Below are 21,922 nucleotides of genomic sequence, written 5' to 3'. Positions count from 1 at the left end.
ACGTCGGAGAAGGACGCTGGTGTTGATGGCCCTGGAGGCTGTGTCTGCTGCATCTAGGGCACAACGTATAGAGGTGTTTGTGATTGTTTTACCCTCTTGAATTAATTTGTTGGCTCTACTTTTATATTTTTCAGGGAGATGGTGCATTATGCTTTCTAATTCGTCATAATGAGCCCTGTCATATCTGGCCAGCAGTGCCTGAGTGTTTGCTATACGCCATATGTTGGCGGCCTGGGATGCTGTGCGTTTGCCTGATGCATCTAGCAGTTTTGACTCCTTGTCAGGTGGTGGTGCATCACCTGACGCTTGTGAGTTTGCCCTTTTAGGTGCTGTAGATACCACTAAGGAATCTAGTGGCGCTGGTCCTCTGATGTAAGAGGGATCTGAGGGAGCAGGTTTGTATTTCTTTTCAACACGTGGGTTAAGGACCCTGGCTCTAACTGGGTCTTTAAAAACTTCTGCTGCATGCTTTACCACCCCTTTGAGCATGGGCAGTATGGAGGTGGACCTATGTGAAGTATCGAATGCGTCTAGGAGGAAATCTTCCTGCACAGGGTCATTATGCATGTCCACCCCGTGATAATGTGCTGCCCTTTGCAGAAGATGGTTAAACCCTAATGAATCTTCTGGTGGAGATGGTCTAGAAGGGTAAATATCGTCTTGTGGGATGTTGGGGATATCTGATATATTGTAATCGTCCCATGGATCTGGAGATCCTGTAGGGGTGGGGTCTTGTGGCACATCCCCTGTATCATCATATGGGTCCCCCTGATCATCATCGTCTGGAGACGGAGTAGGAGAACGATGAGGTGGGGGTGGAGAGGGCAGAGGGGGTGGAGGTGGGGAAGGAGGAAGAGGTGGAGGGGGAGGGGAAGGTATTCTGAACGGAGAGGTAGCAGAGTCCTTCCTTTTTGGAGGTGGAGGCGGAGCAGGCTTCTCCAAATGTCTCTTCTTAATAGAGTGTTAAATGTCCAGTTTTTGGATCCTTGGTGAGAGTTTTTTGCAAGGGGACCGGTGTACATAGCTCTGGTGAGGTAATTTGGTCCTTCAGCGCCGAAGGCGTCGGGGGCCGATGATTTTTTAGGTTTTTCCGTGCAGGTTTGATGTTTAGAACCCGGCTTGGGACCCTCCGGTCTCTTGGTCGGCGCCGAGATGGGCTTCGGCTTGGAAGTGTTGGTGCCGGTGGCCTTGTGTGGTTTGGTTGGCACCGAAGATGGCGTCGGTGCCGAAGAGCTGGGTTTCGACCCCGAGGTCTTCGGTGCGGAGCTCGTTGTCGAGGTGGAGGCCGGTTTCTTTTTCGGTGCCGAAGTGTGTTTCTCGGCACCGCTGGCAGGCTGGCTCGAGCCAGAGCCGCCGGAAGGCTTACTTGGCTTCTTCACCGGGCCCGAAGGTGGGGTGTGTGAAGCAGTGTCTCTGGTCTTGCCTAGGCCCGGAGGCGAAGGCGTGACCGAAGCCTTTTTGGGTGTCGGCACGGGTGTGGGAGGGGGTAGATTGGTACTCACGACCCTCTGCGCCGGAGTGATGTCCTCCACATCTGACTCGGCAGCGCTGACGAGGTCCTCTTCAGTGCGATGATGTTCCGGATCTTCGAAGTCGTCTCCGAAGATGTCGACTGGAATGGACGTCGAGGAGTGTGCCATGTTCCTTCTGGCTCTTCGGTCCCGAATAGTCTTTTTGGATCAGAAAGACTTACAGGCCGGACAGTCTCGAGCCTCGTGTTCAGGGGAGAGGCAAAGGTTGCATACCTCATGAAGATCGGTGTGGGGAAATTTGGACCCACATCGTGGGCACTTTTTAAATGGAGTTCTTTCCATGAGCCGGGACCGGAGCCTGGGTAGGCCCGAAGGCCGCAGTCGACGACTGGAACCGAAGGTATATGTCGATGAGAAGGCGCGTTGATTGAAGAGATCGTGATCGAAACAATACAGCGATTGGGGTGAGGATTGCGCGTCGATCTGGAAGCTGTTCGGAACCGGAGCGCGAAGATTACATCCGAGCCCGATGGCGGAAAAAAACAATCTGAGGATGGAGCTGAAGCCCATGCGCAATACGATCCAAGGGAGGAGTCACCGACCTCGTGACTTCCAAAGACTTTCCAAGAGGAAAAATAAACTGCAAACATCCGGGCCCAACACCAGATGGCGATCTATGCAAAAGTGTGTAATCTGCAGCTCATACGCCTCGAACATAACATTCAGGAGATAGGACAGGAAAACACTGCACCTAGGTTGATTTTGACATATAACCAGCAAGAAAGGCAAATAAAATCCATCTTATAGCGTAACTGTCCCATAATACTTACGGACGCGGTGCTGGCACCGAACCTGGTGGATAACCCTACAGTTATGTTCAGGAAAGGTATATCCATGAGGACACAGCTGTTAAAGAATAGTCCAGAGGTTCATAAGCACCAGCACTTTAATATAAAAGTATGACTTTAATATAAAAGTATTGTCTCTTTAGTCCTACTATTCAGCACATAGCACTTTTTGGGAGCACGGAACCAAAATATCATACAGTCATACTGGTCTGAATTTTTTAGTCTACTACACTTTATTAGCAATAGGTACATAGAACCACGTCGGGGTTCCATATTTTTCCTTTACATATTTAGATGTAGAGGTCCAGTTCTAGCATTGATGCAGAGATAGGAGCAGGGCTCTGCAATAAAATAGTTCCCTGATGGAGGTACAAGTACCTATAAAGTTACTGACAAGTAATCATCTCCACTAAGTGAGATTTCTTAGCACGTTTGCACAGTCCCAGTGTTTACATCCTTTTAAGCATTTATGCAGAAATTAGTTTTAACACTTAATATTTATTATGTGTTTTACCAATAATTTTACAGATAGGATTTTAAATGCTTTGCTAAAAAAACATTTATTATATTTGGAATCATGTATTTATTTATTTCAATATGTTTTTTATTAGCTATATATGTTTGTCTTTCAAAATAGATACAACATGTTTTTGATATAACTGGGTTTTATTTGGTGCGCAAAGACCATTAACTCACGACATCTGGGCACCTAGTTCTTATACAATGGACACAGTAGAGAAACTAGCAGACCTGAAGAAAGACTGTTTGTTAGGTTCCAAATTAGTATGTTGTTAATGTCTATTACCGGTGTATGACAATGCATTATAAAAAATGAAGGCGGACTGAGTTTCTACATGTAATCAAGGGCATTCCATTGCCCAAAACGCGCCATACGGCTATTGTGAAATAAACAGTTTCTGCCACGAAGTTTGGGTCTGTGACTCTCTTTCCGACTAAAAGGAAGCAGGAGGGAGTCTACTCATTGATTGAAAATATATATATATATATATATATATATATATATATATATATATATATATATATATATATATATATATATATATATATATATATATATATATATATATATATATATATATATATATATACACACATATATATATATATATACACACATATATATATATATATACACACACACACACACACACACACACACACACACACCCGCGCGCACACCCGTGCGCGCACACACACACACATATATATATATATATATACACCACCGAAAGTGCTCCCATCGATGAGCTTCAGACCCTGCAGGGCGGGTCAGTGTCGCGGCACCGGAGCCATCCGCATTCAAATCCACACACTGCCTCCCTTCCTTTCAGAAAGGCACGCAAACACCAGATGTAATTGGTAGAAATGCTTTTATTCCCAACGCAAAGTCTCATAGGTCATGTACACCCAACGCGTTTCTCCTCTCTCAAGGCTTGATCACGGGTGGAATGTTTCTGCGTTTGACTCGCTGCGTGATATTCACCACTGCATTTATGTCTTTTTGCAGAGTCAACTACAAACAGGTGAGTCGTTTTTTTCTCCATAAACGTAGCTTGGCAAAACTTTATTGGCATTCACTTGCACAGCTGCTACTTTAATGTATAAAATGAAGATTGTTAATTATCCGTGACTGTTGCGCTTAGCATTTCATACACAACTTCCTTCAGCAAGTGGAAAGTTCCATCTCACAACCCTTGCCTGCTCACCTTCGTTTTTCATTTGGATTAATTTCCGTCTTTTGCAACCATATATTAAAGCGGGCCATGTCCCGGGGGCATTGTCAAAAAATAATAGCGAGGGCCCATAGGAGCCCCTGCAGCCCCGGGGACCACCAGAAATTCGCATTTAAAAAAACCTTAGAAATTCACTGAAAAAAACCACAGGTTTCTGGGACGTTATAGTTAGTTGGACATTTCACTCCTAAAAAACCAGAGAAACTCTGCTGTTATAGTTAGTAGAGCTAACTATAAGTCGCGCCCCCGCAAAGCACTGCTGATGACGTCACATATTACATCACTCATTACATGGTCAGTAACATCACTGATGACATCATCCATGTGATAATCTGATGCACCTCCTCACAGCCTAATAAAACCTTTTATACACCCACTCTAAAATAGCAACTAGCAATATTGAAAGCATAGACAGACCAATAGCAGTTAGTACATACTCACTCAGTGATTCATAGGTCACTCACTCTCATGTATAGTGATTTATATACTCCAACAATCACATATACTGCCATTCACATATGTAGTTACTCACATATAGATCACGGAGATATCCATTCACTCACCAACACACCCATACACACACACTCACCAACACATACAGCACTTCACAGATGCACTCTTGATCCCATCCCATACACCCAGTGAATCACCCTCTCGCACATCTATTCAGAGTCATCCACCCCCACCCACTCACAAAGACACTCAGGCACTTATACAGATACTCAGACAACCAATCAATAACCCAAATAGACAGTCATGTAGCTACTCACCAACTCATGCAGCCGCTTGTACACCAACTGACAGACTGATTGACATTTACACAGTTTACTCAATAACCCATGCATTCCCTAAGATACGCTTAACCAGTCACGCATCTACTAAATCATCCCTTCAGACACTTATACACCCACTCATTCTTCAAAACACCTTGGTGTGTGTGTGTATATATATATATACACATATACATATATATATATATATATATATACATATATATACATACATATACATACATACACACATTTAAACTTTACAGAAACACACATTCACTGGATGACGTCATGAGTGATGTCACTGACCATGTCATGAGTGATGTAATATGCGAGGTCATCAGCAGTGCATTGCGGGGGCGCAAGTTATAGTTAGCTCTACTAACTATAACAGACGAATTTCTCTGGTTTTGTACAAGTGAAATGTCCAACAACTAAAACGTCCCAGAAACGTGTGGTTTTTCAGTGAATTTCTAATGTTTTTTAAATGCTAATTTTGAACTATAACGTCCCTCAATCCTATGTTTTTTTTCCAGTGAAGATATATATAGGATTTATTTACTATGAGGAGCTCAAGATTAAGAGGCTGTTAGATTAGGTAAATTCCAAAGAACAATTTACTTTTGTTGACAGAGTCCCTGGCCAGGCTATTGACATTGTGCAACTCATGTATAGAATGAAGTAGGTAATGTGCACACCTAATACTTAAGTGTCTCAGTAAAGGGTAACACTTCATACTATCTTCTACCCCACACAGTAGTCTCACATCTCTGAACCAGTTCATTCTAATACTTATAAAAGAAAGGCTTTTGGAAAACAGAAAACCATGCTATTCTATATGCAACTACCACAACAGTCATTAGTATTCATGAAAATATCAATGGTTAGCAAACCTCTATCAAGTGGAGTAAAACAAGATAAAAACAGACCAAGCCCATTTTTAAACATATATTTTTAACTGGGCACCATTAAAGACCATCTGGAGGACTTGAACCATGCATTTTATTTTGTGGCATATCTCCCCTATCGCACAGAAATACATCTGTAGGGCAATGTAAAAAAGAATCAAGACATGATAGGGCTTTCCATTGCAGGGAACAATGGTATAATCATTCATTAGTAGGCAGATGCCAAAAAGCCTTCATCAGATCATTCTCTCTGGGCGACCTTAAAATAGTCTAAACCATCTTCCATAACTTAAGACTTAAAGTTACCTACTCTCTGAAACGGAAACCTAACAAATATGGGTTTCTCAAATACTCTCAGGCAAAATGAACCCAGGCTTTCGACAAAGACTCAAGGAATGCAAACCACTAAGTATTACGCTCAACCTAACAGCAGATAAATCTCTGGGGTTCTCATTGACAGCTACAGGAATAGAAGTCTCATATGGAAGCCATCTCCAAAGCTCCACAAAGCAACTCCACTTTCATAGAAACATAAAATCAACCATTCCACTTGTATATGCAAGCAAAAGTGACTTGTATATATTTATATAGATCTGTAAAATGCTACAGAAGGGATCTCCGTGCTAGGAATGGCCAAGACATTTCAAGACACCAAACACGACAAAACAGAAAAACATTAATAAAAGAAAAAAGTCTTTAGAGTTTTGTGCAACTGTATGTGGCTTTCAATTGAAAGGACTGAATATGGTATTTTATTCCAAAGTTTGGGTCCCAGGATCCGAATTGCTCCCCTTAGACTGTAAATGAGCTTACAATTAGCATCTTATGTAGGTTCAGCATGTATCCCACCCAAGAGTCTTTGTTGACACACAGCACAGCCACAGAACAACAGGCTGGCGAGGTAGGTAAAATGGGCAGTGCAAATTTTATCTTTGGCGTTTTCAATACACATCTGCAGCTTATAAATTATCCTTACCACCATATTTTACATTCTTTGTAGTTTGCGGTTGAGGACTCGACTAGGGTACATCCGATTGGTATAGCAAAAGCACGACAGGATAGATGTACCCACAACTGACTCATGGGTATGTGCCGGAATAAGAGACAGAATGTTTTGCCAAGATGCAGACAAGGCCATACTTTTTTGGGTGTGTGCAGCAAAAGTGAGGTCTGCATTTAAGATAACTCATGTTCTTGGCCTTAGAGATGGGGTCATTCAGAGGGCCAGATCAGTCTGATTAGAGGTTGCTGGACTGACACGATAGATCCCCCTCCAAAACTGAATGATATTATAGCTAATTTTTAAAGAACTGGAAGCTATTCGGCTGTCTATGCCTGCCAAGCACTCCTCTATTGGACTGATGGAATTAGCAGTATACTGTTCAAATGTCAACACTAGTTAAGAGTTATCTGCATAAGAGAGGACCTTGACATCTAAGACCTCAATCAGCTTCCCTACGAACTACACATACAGATTGATGAGAAAAAGGAGAAAAGCGTTCTCTGGGAAACTCCACAGTTAACATTCACCTCCGAGTAAGAGAGGGATTTAACCTATGGTGTTCCACAGATGGAAACCTGAGTTACTTCACCAAACTGGTACTATTAAATCTGGATCGGATAGAGGAAAATACAAACCTTGCGGAGCTACGCTCCAGCCAAAATAGTTCCCCTCAAGGCAATTCTCCATTTGATAGCCAGACATGCGCCTGAATGTTGCAAGTTAAATAATTTTAACATAATCAATTTACATTATCTACCTCTGAATGTCAAAGTGTAATTTAATATCCTACGCAAAACATTTAAAGCATTAATCCTTTGCCATTCGGTCTCCCTACATAAGTTACTCACAATAGCAGTAGGGTCCCCAATGGTGAGAAACAAAAAATCAGTTTCTTACAAAAAAGTCAAAAAAATAGCTAAACCAAAAACAGTGAATAAAATTCTCTAGACCCAAGAACTGTAGCAAGTCCTACGAGAGGATTTTAGACTAGCCACAGACTTCAACTTGTTCAGTAAAGTTCTTAAGATTCACCTGCTTAGGTAACCACTGTTAAAAGATCAGATACATTTAGTTTACTCAACCTTTATCTTTCAGTGACTTTAAAGCTTTCGCCTTGTTTTACTTTGCTTAGGTCGTGTTTATACACACACTAATACATACATGAAAAAAGTGTGCAAGGCTTACCAATTTGTTCCGTCAAGCACGGTCCCTTATACCATTCGGTAAGTTCTCCAAGTGCACTCTTTGTGACTAGATTTTCACCTCCCAGGCCACTTGTAGGGATGAAAGCAACGTCTGTCTCCTACTTAGAAAGAACATGAAAAGCATTTTTAAGTGCCTGATGGTAGTAGCTTTGATTATATATCACTACATTGCATGAACTACATAAATGATCTCCACATAAGTGTATTTAGTAGCATAAGGAAAATGCTACTTACCCAGTATTCATCTGTTCTTGGCATATAAAGCTGTAGAGTTATATGCTGTGCATAGATCGCCATCTAGTGTTCGGTCTGGATGCTTGCACTTTGTTTTTGTTCGAAGAAGTCTTTCCAGTCACGAGGTAGGTGACTCCTTACGGTGAGTGCGCGCATGGGCATCGACTCCATGTTTAGATTGTTTTGCCGTAGAGAGTGATGATGGAGTTAGTAAGAGTAGTAATGAGAGATGTCCATGTATATTGTATCTAAGTAAGATGTTACTGCAACAGGTATAGAAACCCGGGGAGGCGGGTGGGCGCATATGACTCTACAGCTCTATATGCCAAGAACAGATGCATACTGGGTAAGTAGCTTTTTCCGTTCGAGGCATATGAGCTGTAGATCACATGCTGTGCATAGACTATGTAGCTGTTATCTCCCAAAGCGATGGCTAACCTGTAGCTGTTGCAGTGGTCTGAAATAGTGTCAGTAAAACTGCCTGGCCCACACTAGCTTGTGAGGAGATTGGAAGTAAGGTGTAGTTTTTGGTGAGGAACTACGGATAATTCTAACAGTGTTGTGAACCAGGGTTGACGAGCACATGTGGGAGCAACTAGGAATAGTGTCAGGGACTGTTGTCTGAGATTCAGAACCACTCATGGAATGAGTGGGAGAGGCAGAAAAGCTTAAGCAAATATCCCTGACCAGTTCATCCATAGTGCATTGCCTTTGGACAATGGGTGTGGATACCTGGATGCGAAGTTTGGGCATTTTGCGTTCAGGTGGGTGGCGAACAGATCTATCTCAGGGAAGCCCCACATTTGGAAGAATGGGAGGAGAACCTGAGAGTGAAGTTCTCATTCGTGGATCTGTTGTCGTTGACAACTGAGCAGATCTGCAATCTGGTTGTTTACTACTGGGAGGTGTTGTGCAAGGAGATATATTTTGTGAGGTATGGCCCATCTCCAGATGCTCTGGGGTAGCTGTGAGCTGGAGAGAGTGTGTCCCCCCTGTTTTTGTATGCAATACATTGCTGTCATGTTGACTGTGCGAATCAGGGCAGCTTTGCCTACTAGATGAAGTTGAAATGCTTTCAATGCTAGAACAATTGCTAGAAGTTCCAGATAGTTTATGTTGAGTTGTTTCTGTTGCAGAGTCCACATACCCTGAATGGTATGTTTTTGGAGATGAGCTCCCCAACCAGTGAGCGATGCATCTGCTGTTAGCACTATCTGTGGAACCGGGTCGACTAATGGCCGCCTCTTGGAAAGGTTTTGTATGTTCCACCACTGCAGAGAGCGATGGGTGCGGCCGTCCACCAACACTAGATCTGATAACTGACCTTGAGCCTGGTTCCACTGATGTGCTAAGCATTCCTGTAGGGGACGCATTTGGAGCCTTGCGTAAGGAACAATTAAAATGCAAGACGCCATCATTCTTAGCAATTGCATGAACACTCGAGCTGGTAACGAGTGTTGAGGCTGAAACTGAGAGATTAGAGTCTGCAAGTTGCGGATTCTGTCTGGGTTGGGACATGCTAGAGCTCTTTGAGTATCTATTGTAGCTCCTAGATACACTTGTGTGTTGGATGGTTGGAGATGAGACTTGGTGAGGTTTACAGTGAACCCAAGGTCGTGAAGCAGTTGGACTGTTTTTTGAGTGTGGCGTAGGCAACTTATCTGCGAGTTGGCTTTTATTAGCCAGTCGTCTAGATATGGGAAAACATGACTGACTTCTTAGAAGAGCTGCGACTACTGCCAGGCATTTTGTAAAAACCCTGTGTGCGGTAGTTACTCCATATGGGAGAACTTTGAATTGATAATGTTGGCCGTCAACCACAAACCTGAGGTATTTCCGGTGAGCAGGGTGAATTGGAATATAGAAGCAGGCGTCCTTTAAGTCCAGAGTGGACAGAAAGTCACCTTGCTGAAGGAGTGGGAGCATCTGTTGGAGTGCAACCATGTTAAAGTGGTCTGACTGAATGTACAGATTTAGTTCTCCGAGGTCTAGTATAGGCCTGAGAGAGCAGTCCTTTTTGGGAATTAAAAAGTACAGGGAGCCCAAAGGGGAAGCTTTAAAGGGGAAGCCACCTTTGAAAGGCAAATGGTGGGCACACACGAGAGGGGCTGCTCTCTTGTTCTGGTAGACAGGCTAGCGTCGGGGACATATAGGGGAAAATGGTTGTCAAACCATATTTTCCGTGGGCGAGTTGCGCTCAGGTAGCCACACCTCTAGGGTGGGTTATCGAGCTCCACAGACCAAGAGAGGGGTTCTACCATCTTGGAAGTGGGCAGAATGTTGCACTCTGGAATAGCTAGATGGCATAAAAGTGGCACCCCTGGGACCCAGATCACGTCTGGGCTGGAGAAAGGACCGAAGATGGACTGCCCTGCTGTTTCCTTGCACCTGGCAAAGAGAGGCTGCACTAAAGACTGGGCTGCACCTGCTGCTCATGGGCTAGAAGAGAGCGGACTGTGCCGGTGGTGCCCTGCTCTAGGTAAAGTTGTCCCAGGGCCTCAGACAGAAGATGTGAACACAGAGTCAGTTGTCTGATTTCCTGTTATAGTTTCAGGCCCACAAAACCTGAACATTACCACCTTGGCTAAGTTGTTAGCTATTACTGCTTGTTTGCCGCTGACCACAAAAATGCATCCTGGGAGACTGAAACATGACACTCAAATGTTGAACAGAGTCTGCTGGATCCATGAGAGCCGTCAAAGGGTAGTTTGGTCAGCTAAGATTGACACCATCTGCTGTTAAAGGGAACTGCTGGTGTTGCTGTGACCGGAGACCAGTGGCAACTGGTTTTTGGCAGGACTTCAACTGGACTTTGAGGGACAGACCGCGATGGCCAAAGTTGCCCAGTCATGTTCATGGACAGAAGGGTGCCCCCAGTCAACCCGTTCAACATCCTGTATCCCTTGCATCACACCACTCCATTGATGCCTTGATAATTCGCCCATAGAGCCTTGATGTTGATTGGAGACTGCTTTGACTGCAAGGCAACTGTCCTGCTAAGCCTTACTGGCGCCTGTGACTGGTCCCTCAGGAGTTAGTCGCCTAAAGTGGGCTTGACTACCCAAACACAACTTTATAAAGTTTTCAAACTTACCGCGGTAGAGCCAATGCTTGTTTGCAATCCGAGTGATTTACTTAAAAATGTACATCTTCGGACCCACCTGTGGATGTTGTTCGTTTTGGTGTCTAAAAATAAGATCTATTTTTATAATTTGGTGTTGGATTGCCTTTGTGTGTGGTTTGTTTCTTCTTTTGGCACTTTTAAATGCTTTGCACTTGTTCCTTTCTTAAAGCCTGTCTGCCCAAAGCCACAGCTACCCAGCTTTCAGCTAAGGTTCTACAAAGAGCCTGACTGGACTTAAGACAGGATGGTGAGTTTATTACACGGTTAGGTAGCACAACCACAGCATATAATAATCTAAATTTCCTCACAGAATCCCACAGGACCACCTGGTGCTGCACCCACCTGGACTTCAGATACCACTGCTAAGCTCAAGTGTGCCACCTGGCATGTCAGCCCATAATGCTGAAGAAGGTCAGCAGTCCCAGTAGCCTCAGCCATACTCATGGGAATCCGGGACAAGCCTGAAAATATTGGGATCATAGCCCAATTGTCCTGGATTCTCCACTCTGGGGAAAGGGCACAAATCTGCACCATAGCCTGAATGGCCCTGATGAATAAGAGTGCCTGTGAAGGAGTCAAGTATGACTTTGGCATGTTGATAGTGAGCAGTAACGATGTTCGAAGGTTCTTCATCATATTGAGGTGGTCTACGACTGCCTGGGGAGAGCCCGTCGTCGAGGAATGGAAGACCAAAACCTTCTAAGGTGTGCTGCAACCACTACCATCACTTTTGTGAACCCCCAAGAGGCACTGGTGGGGCCAAACATAGAAAATGCTCCTGGCCTAATGTGTTCTGCAAGTAATGCATGTGGGCCTGCAGCACAGGAATGTGGAAATAAGTGTCCTGCAGGTCCTAACAATGGCGAACCTTCCAACATGATTAGGATTCACTATAAACATGTTGAAGTCACACCTGAAGGTTAACTCTAACATCCAGTCTCCAGGATCCAGCAGAGAAAGCCTGGGCCAATGTGAGCATTTTGAACCTGTTTTTTTCCCCGCAGAAAAGCATTGACAGGGGTAAGGACCAAATAATAGCACCGAGCTGCTACTTACAAGTCCGAAAACCTCTCAATGGCCCCATTGACCATAAGGGGCTGCAATTCATGCTGCACAAAAGACATGTGATCCTAAGTCATCAGTTCTGATGGGAGCGGAAGGTGCAGAGGAGTAAAAAGATATGAGGGTGTAGTCCGTAGACCAATTTAGAGGACTCCCCTCACTGACCCAACGGCTTGGCGCCCTCTGACAAAATGGTGGATCCTGCCTCCTACAGGGTGACAGAGTCGGAAATTATATACTAAATGGGTTTCTGGAGGGGTGGGGGACTGATCTGCATGGTGTCCCAGATAGGCTGGTAGCGGTCTCTGGAAGATGTGGCCTTGACCCCGGAAGGGCTGAAAGGTTGCTGTTTCGGCAATGGGGGAGGGGTCTGATGTGAACACCATTGGAAACAACTGATGAATCCTCAAAATGGACAAGATTCTGGGGGAAACTGTCTAGCGGGTGTAGAAAGACCCAGAGAGCAAGCTGTGGCCTGATTTTCTGAATCGCTGCAAGGATGGATCTGCTTTTTCACCATAGAGTCACGGGCCATCAAATGGCACATCCATTAACCCCTTCAGCGCGGCGCGGATTACCGCGCTGAGCTGAAGGGTTCGTGCGCGGGCGGGGCCATGACGGAGCGGTTCCAGCATCCGCACAGCGCAACCGATGAGCATGACGGAACCGCTCCGTCATGCGCATCGAAAGGGTTAAGAATGCCTGGAAATTCCCGTAGACCCCACCTGGCATGGCGCCGTAGCACCACGCTTGTGCTAATAGCCTGACCCACAAAAATAGTCGTATACAGACCAGAATGGATTACCAAATTCAGCCTAGTCATATTAAATAGTTTGTGAGAAAGACGCCTGCAACTCTTCTAGAAACGCAAGTAAAACCTGACCAACCAGGACACAAAGTATGGGTAAGGCAGCTGGCATTCACTGAGCACAATTAGGGGCAAGGAAACAGAAGAAAACGTGCATTACAAACACTTCCATCTGTTTCGATTCAAGGTCAGTTTGGGGTCATAGGGAAAGCATTGGGGACACCTGAAACACCAAGCTTTCAGGTGTAGGATGCCAAGTGGGATAGTCAGGGTGTTCTAGAGCTGGTCTGTGGCGATGAGCGACCAGCCTGTTGACTAGGGGCCAGAACATAGCTTTGCCATGTGCCCAAGAGCAGGATAGGTTCAGTAGGGACCTAGCTCGGCTGAAGGAGCTTTATGAGGACATTAGTCTTAACATTTTAGAGTGCAGCTGCAGGTAAAGGAACTCTGCAGCTCATCTGATCACAACTACAAAAGATGTGCTCGCCTCAGTGGCAGGAGCAGGGGGACAGACTAGAGAAGTGTTCAACTCAATAGCAGGCCTCAAAAAATCTACTCGCCCACTTGCGATGGAGAGTCAGATTTTATCAGATCGAGCTATTTTTAGCACCTAGTCCTTTGTTTTCGCAAGTGAACTGAGGCTGTAATAAACAGGTGTTATGTTCATTCAGAAAGTGAATGAGCAATACCAGTGGGTTTGATACGAGGGTGAGGCAGAGATGCTTTCAGCTTTGAGTCTAAGACCACAACATGGTGCCCTTCCTCCAGCGATGTGGAAGGAAACGCCACAGGGACTAGGGACAGGACCGAAGTGGTGCAGAACCAGAAGCGGGCTCGAGAGGAACAGATGGCACGGAGGGTAAACCTGCAGCCCTGTAACGACTGCATCCGATTGAACATCTCAAACCTTTTAGGGTATGTCAAAGCAAGTTTATTGAGCTGGGGTCTCAACAGCTACCCTTGGCATGGTGAATCGCTGAACTAAAAATGACAATCTTACTCAAAATTGTAAGTCACTACACTTACACACGATCTTATGGAGTACTTTCCTGCTCAGGAATAGACAGCGCTGAAGGAAACCCTGTCTTGTCCCTCCTTGAATCTCCACCACCCTAGGGAGGCATTCTTAGCCCTCCTACCCTTACTAGGCTACCCATCTTTAAAATCACATGCCAAGACAGTTCACCCTAAGCATGTAGACACAGACACACTGGTCCACATAACTGAAAGCCTTTTTGAATTCTAAAGGCAGCAAGAAACCTGTTCCTACCACTCTTATTAAGCTACTTTTGTGAGGAAAAGGGCGTTTTCAGTTCGCTCAACTAGGGTCTTTCGTTAATTGTTTTGGTCAGCATGAATGCACAACAGAAGAAGACCCTCTAGCCTACTTCCCAACACCTTCATAAAAATCTAATCTAGATGAAAAAGCAGAGGTGAGAATGTTTAAGGAACTACAGAATCCTGTAAAGATCAGCCTAGCTTGTTATACTCGAATGCCTCTAAGTTCCATAAGATAAGGAAGGTATTAATAGTTCCAGGATGAGGGGGGCGGTATCGGGTGGCAGGAGTTCGCATCAGAAGAGCCCCATAACTATGAGAAGATAGTAAATATGGCCAACACAGTATAGCTGGGGAACTTTGACTCACACTAGAGCAGTGTTTGGAAGGTATTTACACCACAAAACATTTCACCAGCCACCACTGCAACACTATATTCCAATACTTTATAACCAACCACACTGCTTTGAAAGTTTCAAAGTCATCCACTATTAAGCTACTCAAAGTAGTTTGTCTGATCTAGTGACATGGGGATTGAGACAGAAGAAATATTAATGCTGGTGGAAGACGCAAAGTCAGCCTTTAAAACATCAGCATTATGTTTATACAGTGAGGATGGATAGGCAGGGTGAAATGCATCTAACACAGGAACAGTACTCCTATGATAAGGTGAATTATCTCAGACTAGAGCCGCTGGTCATGGATGCATTTGTAATTATTAATGGCTTTGGAGCTACAGTATAGATACAGGTAACTGAATTCCAATATCTTCTCTCATTCGCAGCAGGAGGAAAGGAAATGTTAAAGCTTTCATCGCCAGTGTTAACGGGTGTGTTCGCTAAACCAATGAAATCCTCAGATGATCAGCAACCAGAAACAACCTTTCCTGCTACAATTGCTCCATTTCTAAGAATTACTTGTTCTAAGGAAAGTATGCTTCTTAGGCCAGGGGGTTAAAGTAAGCTGCAAATCACAGTGTTACATTATGGGCCCTTTAGTTTTATTTGCAATGGTTAACTAAATGAAGTATGTCGGGAAATACCACTCATCCTTTACCAGATGACACCCCTTGTTAGAACTAATAGATTGATGACATTCTAATTGATATACTGCACAGAGAAGTGGGGGGTATATGTTATCCAGAATGAATCAGAGGTATTATCATCCCTTGGCACTCTAGACTTTGGTCTATTGTTGACGTCGGTCTGCTGAGAGTGTATGGGAGGGTAGAGATTGCCATCTTCTCCTTAGGACGGTCCAGATCGCATGTCTGGGCCTGCGGATGTTTCCAATAGGAATTCTCTTTGAAGTAACCAAATAATAGTAACTATTTTCTACAGAAAGCAATGTTGAGGTTTCTGACCAACTCAACAAGAATGCCCTCGGACGCGTCTTCCTCTACTTCTTATAGATTCAATGCATGCTTTTGCATCGTGTACAAGATTTTCCTTTATGTTAATGTCTTGTACATGTAGTGCTTCGATGTGGAGGGTCTGGGACACCAATAAGGAGACCTGGAATTACCACTACTGGGGCTCCTTTTCTTGGACACATCCAGAGGGAGAGTCCATGGTAGTCTTGGACAGTCATAAGCTTCCCAATCTTGTCTTTTTTTGAAAATCTAACTGTAGATGATGTTTGCAAAAAAATCATTTATTCATAATAGAAACACTGCAAGCACATGGAAGCAGAGCATATGGCAGTCTCTTACTTTTTTGCCACAAGACACAATTTTATGAAAAATACCTGCACAGAGGCTAAAGAGAACAAAAACTCACAACTGGCAAAAAAAAAATCTTTCTCCAAATTACTGAGGGACAGAAGGAAGGACTTCAGAACATGCACAGTAAAGCAAAAAATAAAAAAAAGACCAGCAAAGAAAATGTTTTTTTCTAAGATAAATAGACTACCCGAAGGTTTTGGGACTTATCTCTATTTGGCTCATATTACAATTACTCAAAATGCAACCATCTTTGACATTCACATCATGAAACAAAATTAATGCAGTAACACACGGCCATGAAAGCACTTTACCTTGAAGCCGGCCTGCTTAAGAAAGTGTCCCAGTTTACTGGTAATTTCATTAAATCGCTCCTGCTGCCAATTCACCTACAAGTAAATAATTTAGGAGTAAATTAGAAAGTATATGTAGATCATGAAATCACAAATGAATTAAAACAGAGTAATCAAAATAAATAAAAATTCAGTTATTTTGACCAGCAACATCCTGCTGATATAATTAGTTGTCTTATTGGATGCATAAACTGCTGGGGCGATTGCCACTGTGACGCACTATCAATACATTTCCATCTAAAAAATCACTAATTGTGGAGCGCAAGCTTGATGCACCATAATTTATGTAGAAAGATCATTCATTTGTCACTTCGAACGAAAAGCTGGTTAAAAAACACACCAGATCATAGGTTTGTAGCGCAATTCGGAAAGAAGTCATGCCAGGAAAAGGTACCAGTATCTGCATTCAAGTTGTACTTGCCATTGGGTTTTTGAAATCTTTTAACAACAAAAAAAACATTAAAAGATTCTGCACATTTCTTTATATTTCATTAGAGATAGTTCAAGTTTATCATCAGCGTACATGCAGATACCCATTTCCACGCTTCAGTTTCATCAAAGTAATCACATAAGGTGCACCTCGACCAATACGATTTTCCGTAACTTAACTAAGTCATTACAAATACATTAACATTGCTTCCTTTCTGTGTATTGTGTCATTTAACTATCGTTCCTCCATTAAGCTTCTTGCCGAGACACCCTACGGGCGCACATGCGCATAAGGGCTCGGACACAGCACTCCGCATAACCGCTGCCTTTCACTGAGACACTACGAAGGTCCCAGACCTGCGGGAACCTTTTGGCTCCTAGGGAGCCCCACGGATCACTACTGGAAGCTGGGGACCCCAGCCTAAGCGAATTCTACGGTTTGAACCTCAAAACAACGCAGCTACAGAAACAAGTATTGCTCGAACAAGTACACAAATTCTGAAATATTTTATTTATTTACAAACCAAAAATATAGGAAAGAACGAAATTATAATGGGAACATTGGAGCTTCTCAAAATGTGGTTTTATTTGTAACTAATGAAGCGATATGCTATACTCTGGCCTCTAGCATATCACTTCGCCTTTTTTGTGGTTAATGTAAGCTTTTTTTTTGCCCTCACAAACCAGTGTTTCAGTTGAGGCCACCAACTGTCCATTCTGTTTCCTTTACTTGCACTGATACCACATATGATATGAATAGTAATTACATTTTTAGCTTCCAACTCCAAAATCCCTCACATTTACAGAGCAGGTTTAATGTTTTAAATATTATATTTTGCTTTTTATGTATATTTACTTTATTCTTCTTCTATTTAATTTTATAATCAGTTGCAGAATGCTGACGGTGGTGGCTGCCAGAGTAGTACAGATGCCGTATTACACTAAGTGGCCTGGGGGGCATAACAGGCGTTTGCGCCCGCTTTGGGCACCCCCGAGGCACTTTGGTATTACAGAAGGGACTGCAGACGCTTGTGCGGCCCCTTCTGTAATACCCATAGCGCTGGCGTTCAAAGCGCCAGTGCCATCTGCAGGGGGCTTTCCCTCATTTGCATGGCGGCATGCCCCATGCAAATGAGTGAATCCCTTTGCCTGTGTGCCCGCGCCATATTACAGACGTGGGCGCAGAGGCAAATAAGCCCTCAGGAGGCACAGTGACAGTGCACCATTTAAAAGGTGGCACACCCTCAGTGCGCCTCTTGAGAGCAGCCCTCTGCAGGTGGTACAGTGGGTCCCATGGACCCATCCAGACATCCCCTTGCAAGCGGGTGGAGTCACTAACTGCACCTGCCTGCAAGGGGATCTCTAATCCCCTTTCAACGTGCAGGCGGGTTGCCACCTGCACTGTGAAACACTGAGCAGCTGTCAAGCAGCCGCTCCGTATTTCACTGGAACGCGCAGCCCCCAAGGCACCGCGTGTTCGCGGCTGCCCTGGGGGAAGCGCACTGATGGTCATACGGCGCACTTTCATTGTTTGGGCCATGCGCACCTTTTAAAGGTGGGCCCAGCACAAACAACGAAATTGCGCCCGTATTGCCATAACCGGACAATGGTGTTTGAAAAACCACTTTGGCTAGGGTACATCTATAGGATGTACCCTGGCTACCTTTAAGCACTGACCAATTGATCACCTGATGTTCCCAAACATGCAGGCCGTTTTATTTGGTAGTAAAGCATACATTCTGTGATTCTGGTCAAATCACTTACTGGCACATGCATCAACAAAGACTTTTGCGATTCCTTAATTGCGAATTTTAAGGAATCGCAATTAAGGAATTGCAAAAGCCTATGCATGTAGGAATCGCTATAAAAATAGCGATTCCTACAAATTCCTCAAATGCGACTCGCAAATTCCGAGTCGCAATTAAGGAATGCCGTCCCATTCATTCCTATGGGCCTCCAGGCCCATAGGAATGAATTGGAGATTGCATGAGCAAATTGCGAGTACCAGTATGTACTCGCAAATTGCTCATGCAATTTCAAGGGTGCAAGGGTGTCAAAATGACACCCTATTGCACCCCTGAAATTGATCTGTGCACATATGTTGCACACACACATGCTCTTAGGGCATGTGTGTGCGCAACATGAAACTTTGAAAAATGCACAAAAGTGCATTTTTCAAAGTTTTTGCAAATTAGCATGAAGTTCAACTTCATGGTAATTTGCTCCCCCTATTAGCGAAATCGCTAATTTTTTAACTTTAATGCATTGCATTTAAGGAATCTCAATTTGGGATTCCTTAAATGCAATCGCAATTTAAGGAATCGCTATTTAGAGATTCCTTAAATTGCGATTTTTGCATTTGGGATGATGCATCCCAAATGCAAAAATACCGGTCGCAAAGGGGCAGATTCTGCTAATCTGCCCGTTTGCGACCAGTTTTCTCATTGATGCATGTGGCCCTTGGTGACTTGTAAAAAGTAGAGTGCAATGAAATTTGAAGGAGGGGCAAATCAACAAAGGGAAAATCCATTCCAATGGGACGGCAATTTGTGTTCGCTGTCTTAGAGTGGAGGAGCATATAAAGTTATTTTTTTCTTGATCATTTGTGTTCTACTTCTAAAACCAACAGAAATATATTGAAACATAAATAAGATCTATGCACTGGTTCAAAAGGGATGACCTTCACCTACTCTGCATAATATTTAGATGCGCTGTGGAGGTGATACTCCTATCTGGTGAATTCTTTCAACACAGGCAAATGTACTCTTCTGAAAGTAGTTGAAGCTAACTTAGTATCTAGCAAATACAGTGATGTAAAATCTTCTTAACAAATCATTAGTCATACCTCAGGCAGTTTGAAATCCCAAACTACAAATATTTTTTTGTTTAATCAATACCATGTAGGTGTCATCCAAACACAGAAAATTTGAGAAGACGAATATGAAGTTTTAAAACGTGAAAAGCCAGTATTTTTAAACATGGTGAAAACAGGAAATTATAGAATTACGTGAGCAAGTTAGTTTATGTCGGCACTAAATTGATAAATATTAATCAATATTTCTAATGACGCTAGACCATAAAATGTACTTTTTTTCTTGTTGAAATATACAGTTCTGAAGATTTATCATTATTTTTTCACAATTTTGCGATGACTAAGGAACACTTGCGCATTACACAAAGACATGTTTCTTGCCCATAGGTAGTCTGTAAAGATAAGGTGCCATTTTGGAATATTCTAAAATGTGAAACTTCTTTGACAGGTTTGAGTGAGGAAATATCTACTTTTTCAAATTACCTGATCCATTTTATTCACTGCAACTGCTAGTTGAGTCACGCCAAGAGAACGAACGAGCAATCCATGTTCTCGTGTCTGACCACCAGCCTCAAATCCTGCTTCAAACTCTCCTCTACTGGCATCCACCACCAGAATGGCCACATCAGCCTACAAAGAAAAGCTACAGGTTGAAACATCAGGAAAAAGAAAATAAAGACAACGCATGCTTGCATGTCTTCTGCCATGAAGCTGAACTTTATTAGTCATCTTAGAAGTCCGGTTTTGTAGGAGAAAATACAAACCATTATTCGAGTTTATCACGTTAACCAAATTCACTTTCATTGTCTTTGAAGGAGTCTTTAAATACCAGCTATACATAATATGTTAATCTAAAACAAAAAAAAAACACCATATGCGTACTTTTACACACTACAAAGACATCCTTAAGTGCTTCAAAACGTGTGATTAAACCTGATCGAGAGTCTAAAACAAACAATAACAGCTTATTTATATTAAAACAGTTTGACCTTAGCCTGGAATGTATATGTGCTATTTCCTTGTGTACGGTGTGGTAGATACCTTGCCTTTTCTTTGACAATTTTAGTACAAGCTTACAACACTGGTAAGGTAACAAAGTCTCTTAATCCTAGACGAGCTTGTCAAGCAAGCACAATGGCTGCCTCGTTAATGAGCTCTGACTGCCAGCATCTATAATCTCAAATTGCTTCTATTGATGTGTGTAAAGTACTAGATTTTTGTTGCAGACAACATATCTGCTGCATTTAGTGTAAAGGGAGAGCCCCCGCCCCCCCATCAAAGTTTGGAAGAGACATGAACATGGTTCTAAGCAAGGTTGTCTCGATTCTTAGCTGCTTTTGCGCCAGCTTGAGTTGAGCTGCTTTTTGATACTCTAGCACTGTAAGAGGACTTAAATTCACATGTTGCCAGCACTACACTACACTGAAAACATAGGATCTCGTGTCTCAGGTGAAAGCAGCAGAGGAGAATGCCTGAGCAGTGGGATGATTGGTTGGAGCTTAATGAGCGGCCATATTGATGTCAGTAAACTTGGTCATGGACAGACCCTCCATTGCTCCAAATTTACAAGATGACAAAAAAGAGGAAGATTGAGTGGACACTTCGAGAGTTCTCAGGTGCTCTGAGAACTTTGTGTAGGACTTGATGCTACAGGATATGACTCCACTCACAGGGAGCAAATAAAGAAGCTAGGAGGGTGTCCACCAAAAAAGGGTATCATAATACTCAGGTGCGTGGTCTCTACACACCCAACATGGCAGATAAGAAAAAAGGGGTTATTTTATTGCACTACTAGGAACAGGTCAAGACAGTCGGTAGACAGGTGGGAGGCTTGTCTAGGGTACCAGTCCCTTTTTGAGTTGATCCAACTCAAGCACAAAACTTGATTAGTTTAATGAGTGAGGTCAGACACTTGAGGGATGAGCTGGGCAAGTTGATCTGTATACTAGCAAAGAAGAATTATCCTGTCTGCAAAATACTTTAAATGACGGAGAAAAACTTGTCTCTTTAGATTGCTCTAACAAGTCTAAAACCTGCGCCTAGCAAAAATTCCGATCACAAAGATTGCAGTTAATAAAGGTACAAAAAGTTAGGTCAGGTGGTATACATTAGATTAGATCCCAGGACATAAACGAAATTTGC

General features: G+C 43.3%; 1 protein-coding gene across 1 annotated transcript in view; it reads right to left on the bottom strand.

Annotated features, from left to right (window-relative positions):
• Window positions 1–21,922, bottom strand: part of HBS1L (HBS1 like translational GTPase) — a 498,888-nt gene that overhangs the window by 104,360 nt on the left and 372,606 nt on the right. The window contains exons 8-10 of the mRNA XM_085611611.1: window positions 20,264–20,410; window positions 16,501–16,575; window positions 7,941–8,058 (exon numbers count right to left, since the gene is read on the bottom strand). Of these exons, the coding sequence (XP_085467737.1) occupies window positions 7,941–8,058; window positions 16,501–16,575; window positions 20,264–20,410 (340 nt within the window). The remainder of the gene's footprint in view (window positions 1–7,940; window positions 8,059–16,500; window positions 16,576–20,263; window positions 20,411–21,922) is intronic.

This window comes from Triturus cristatus, chromosome 6, assembly GCF_964204655.1.
Source record: "Triturus cristatus chromosome 6, aTriCri1.1, whole genome shotgun sequence".
In the NCBI taxonomy this organism is placed as follows: Eukaryota; Metazoa; Chordata; class Amphibia; order Caudata; family Salamandridae; genus Triturus; species Triturus cristatus.
This window is presented reverse-complemented; position numbering and strand designations above follow the sequence as displayed.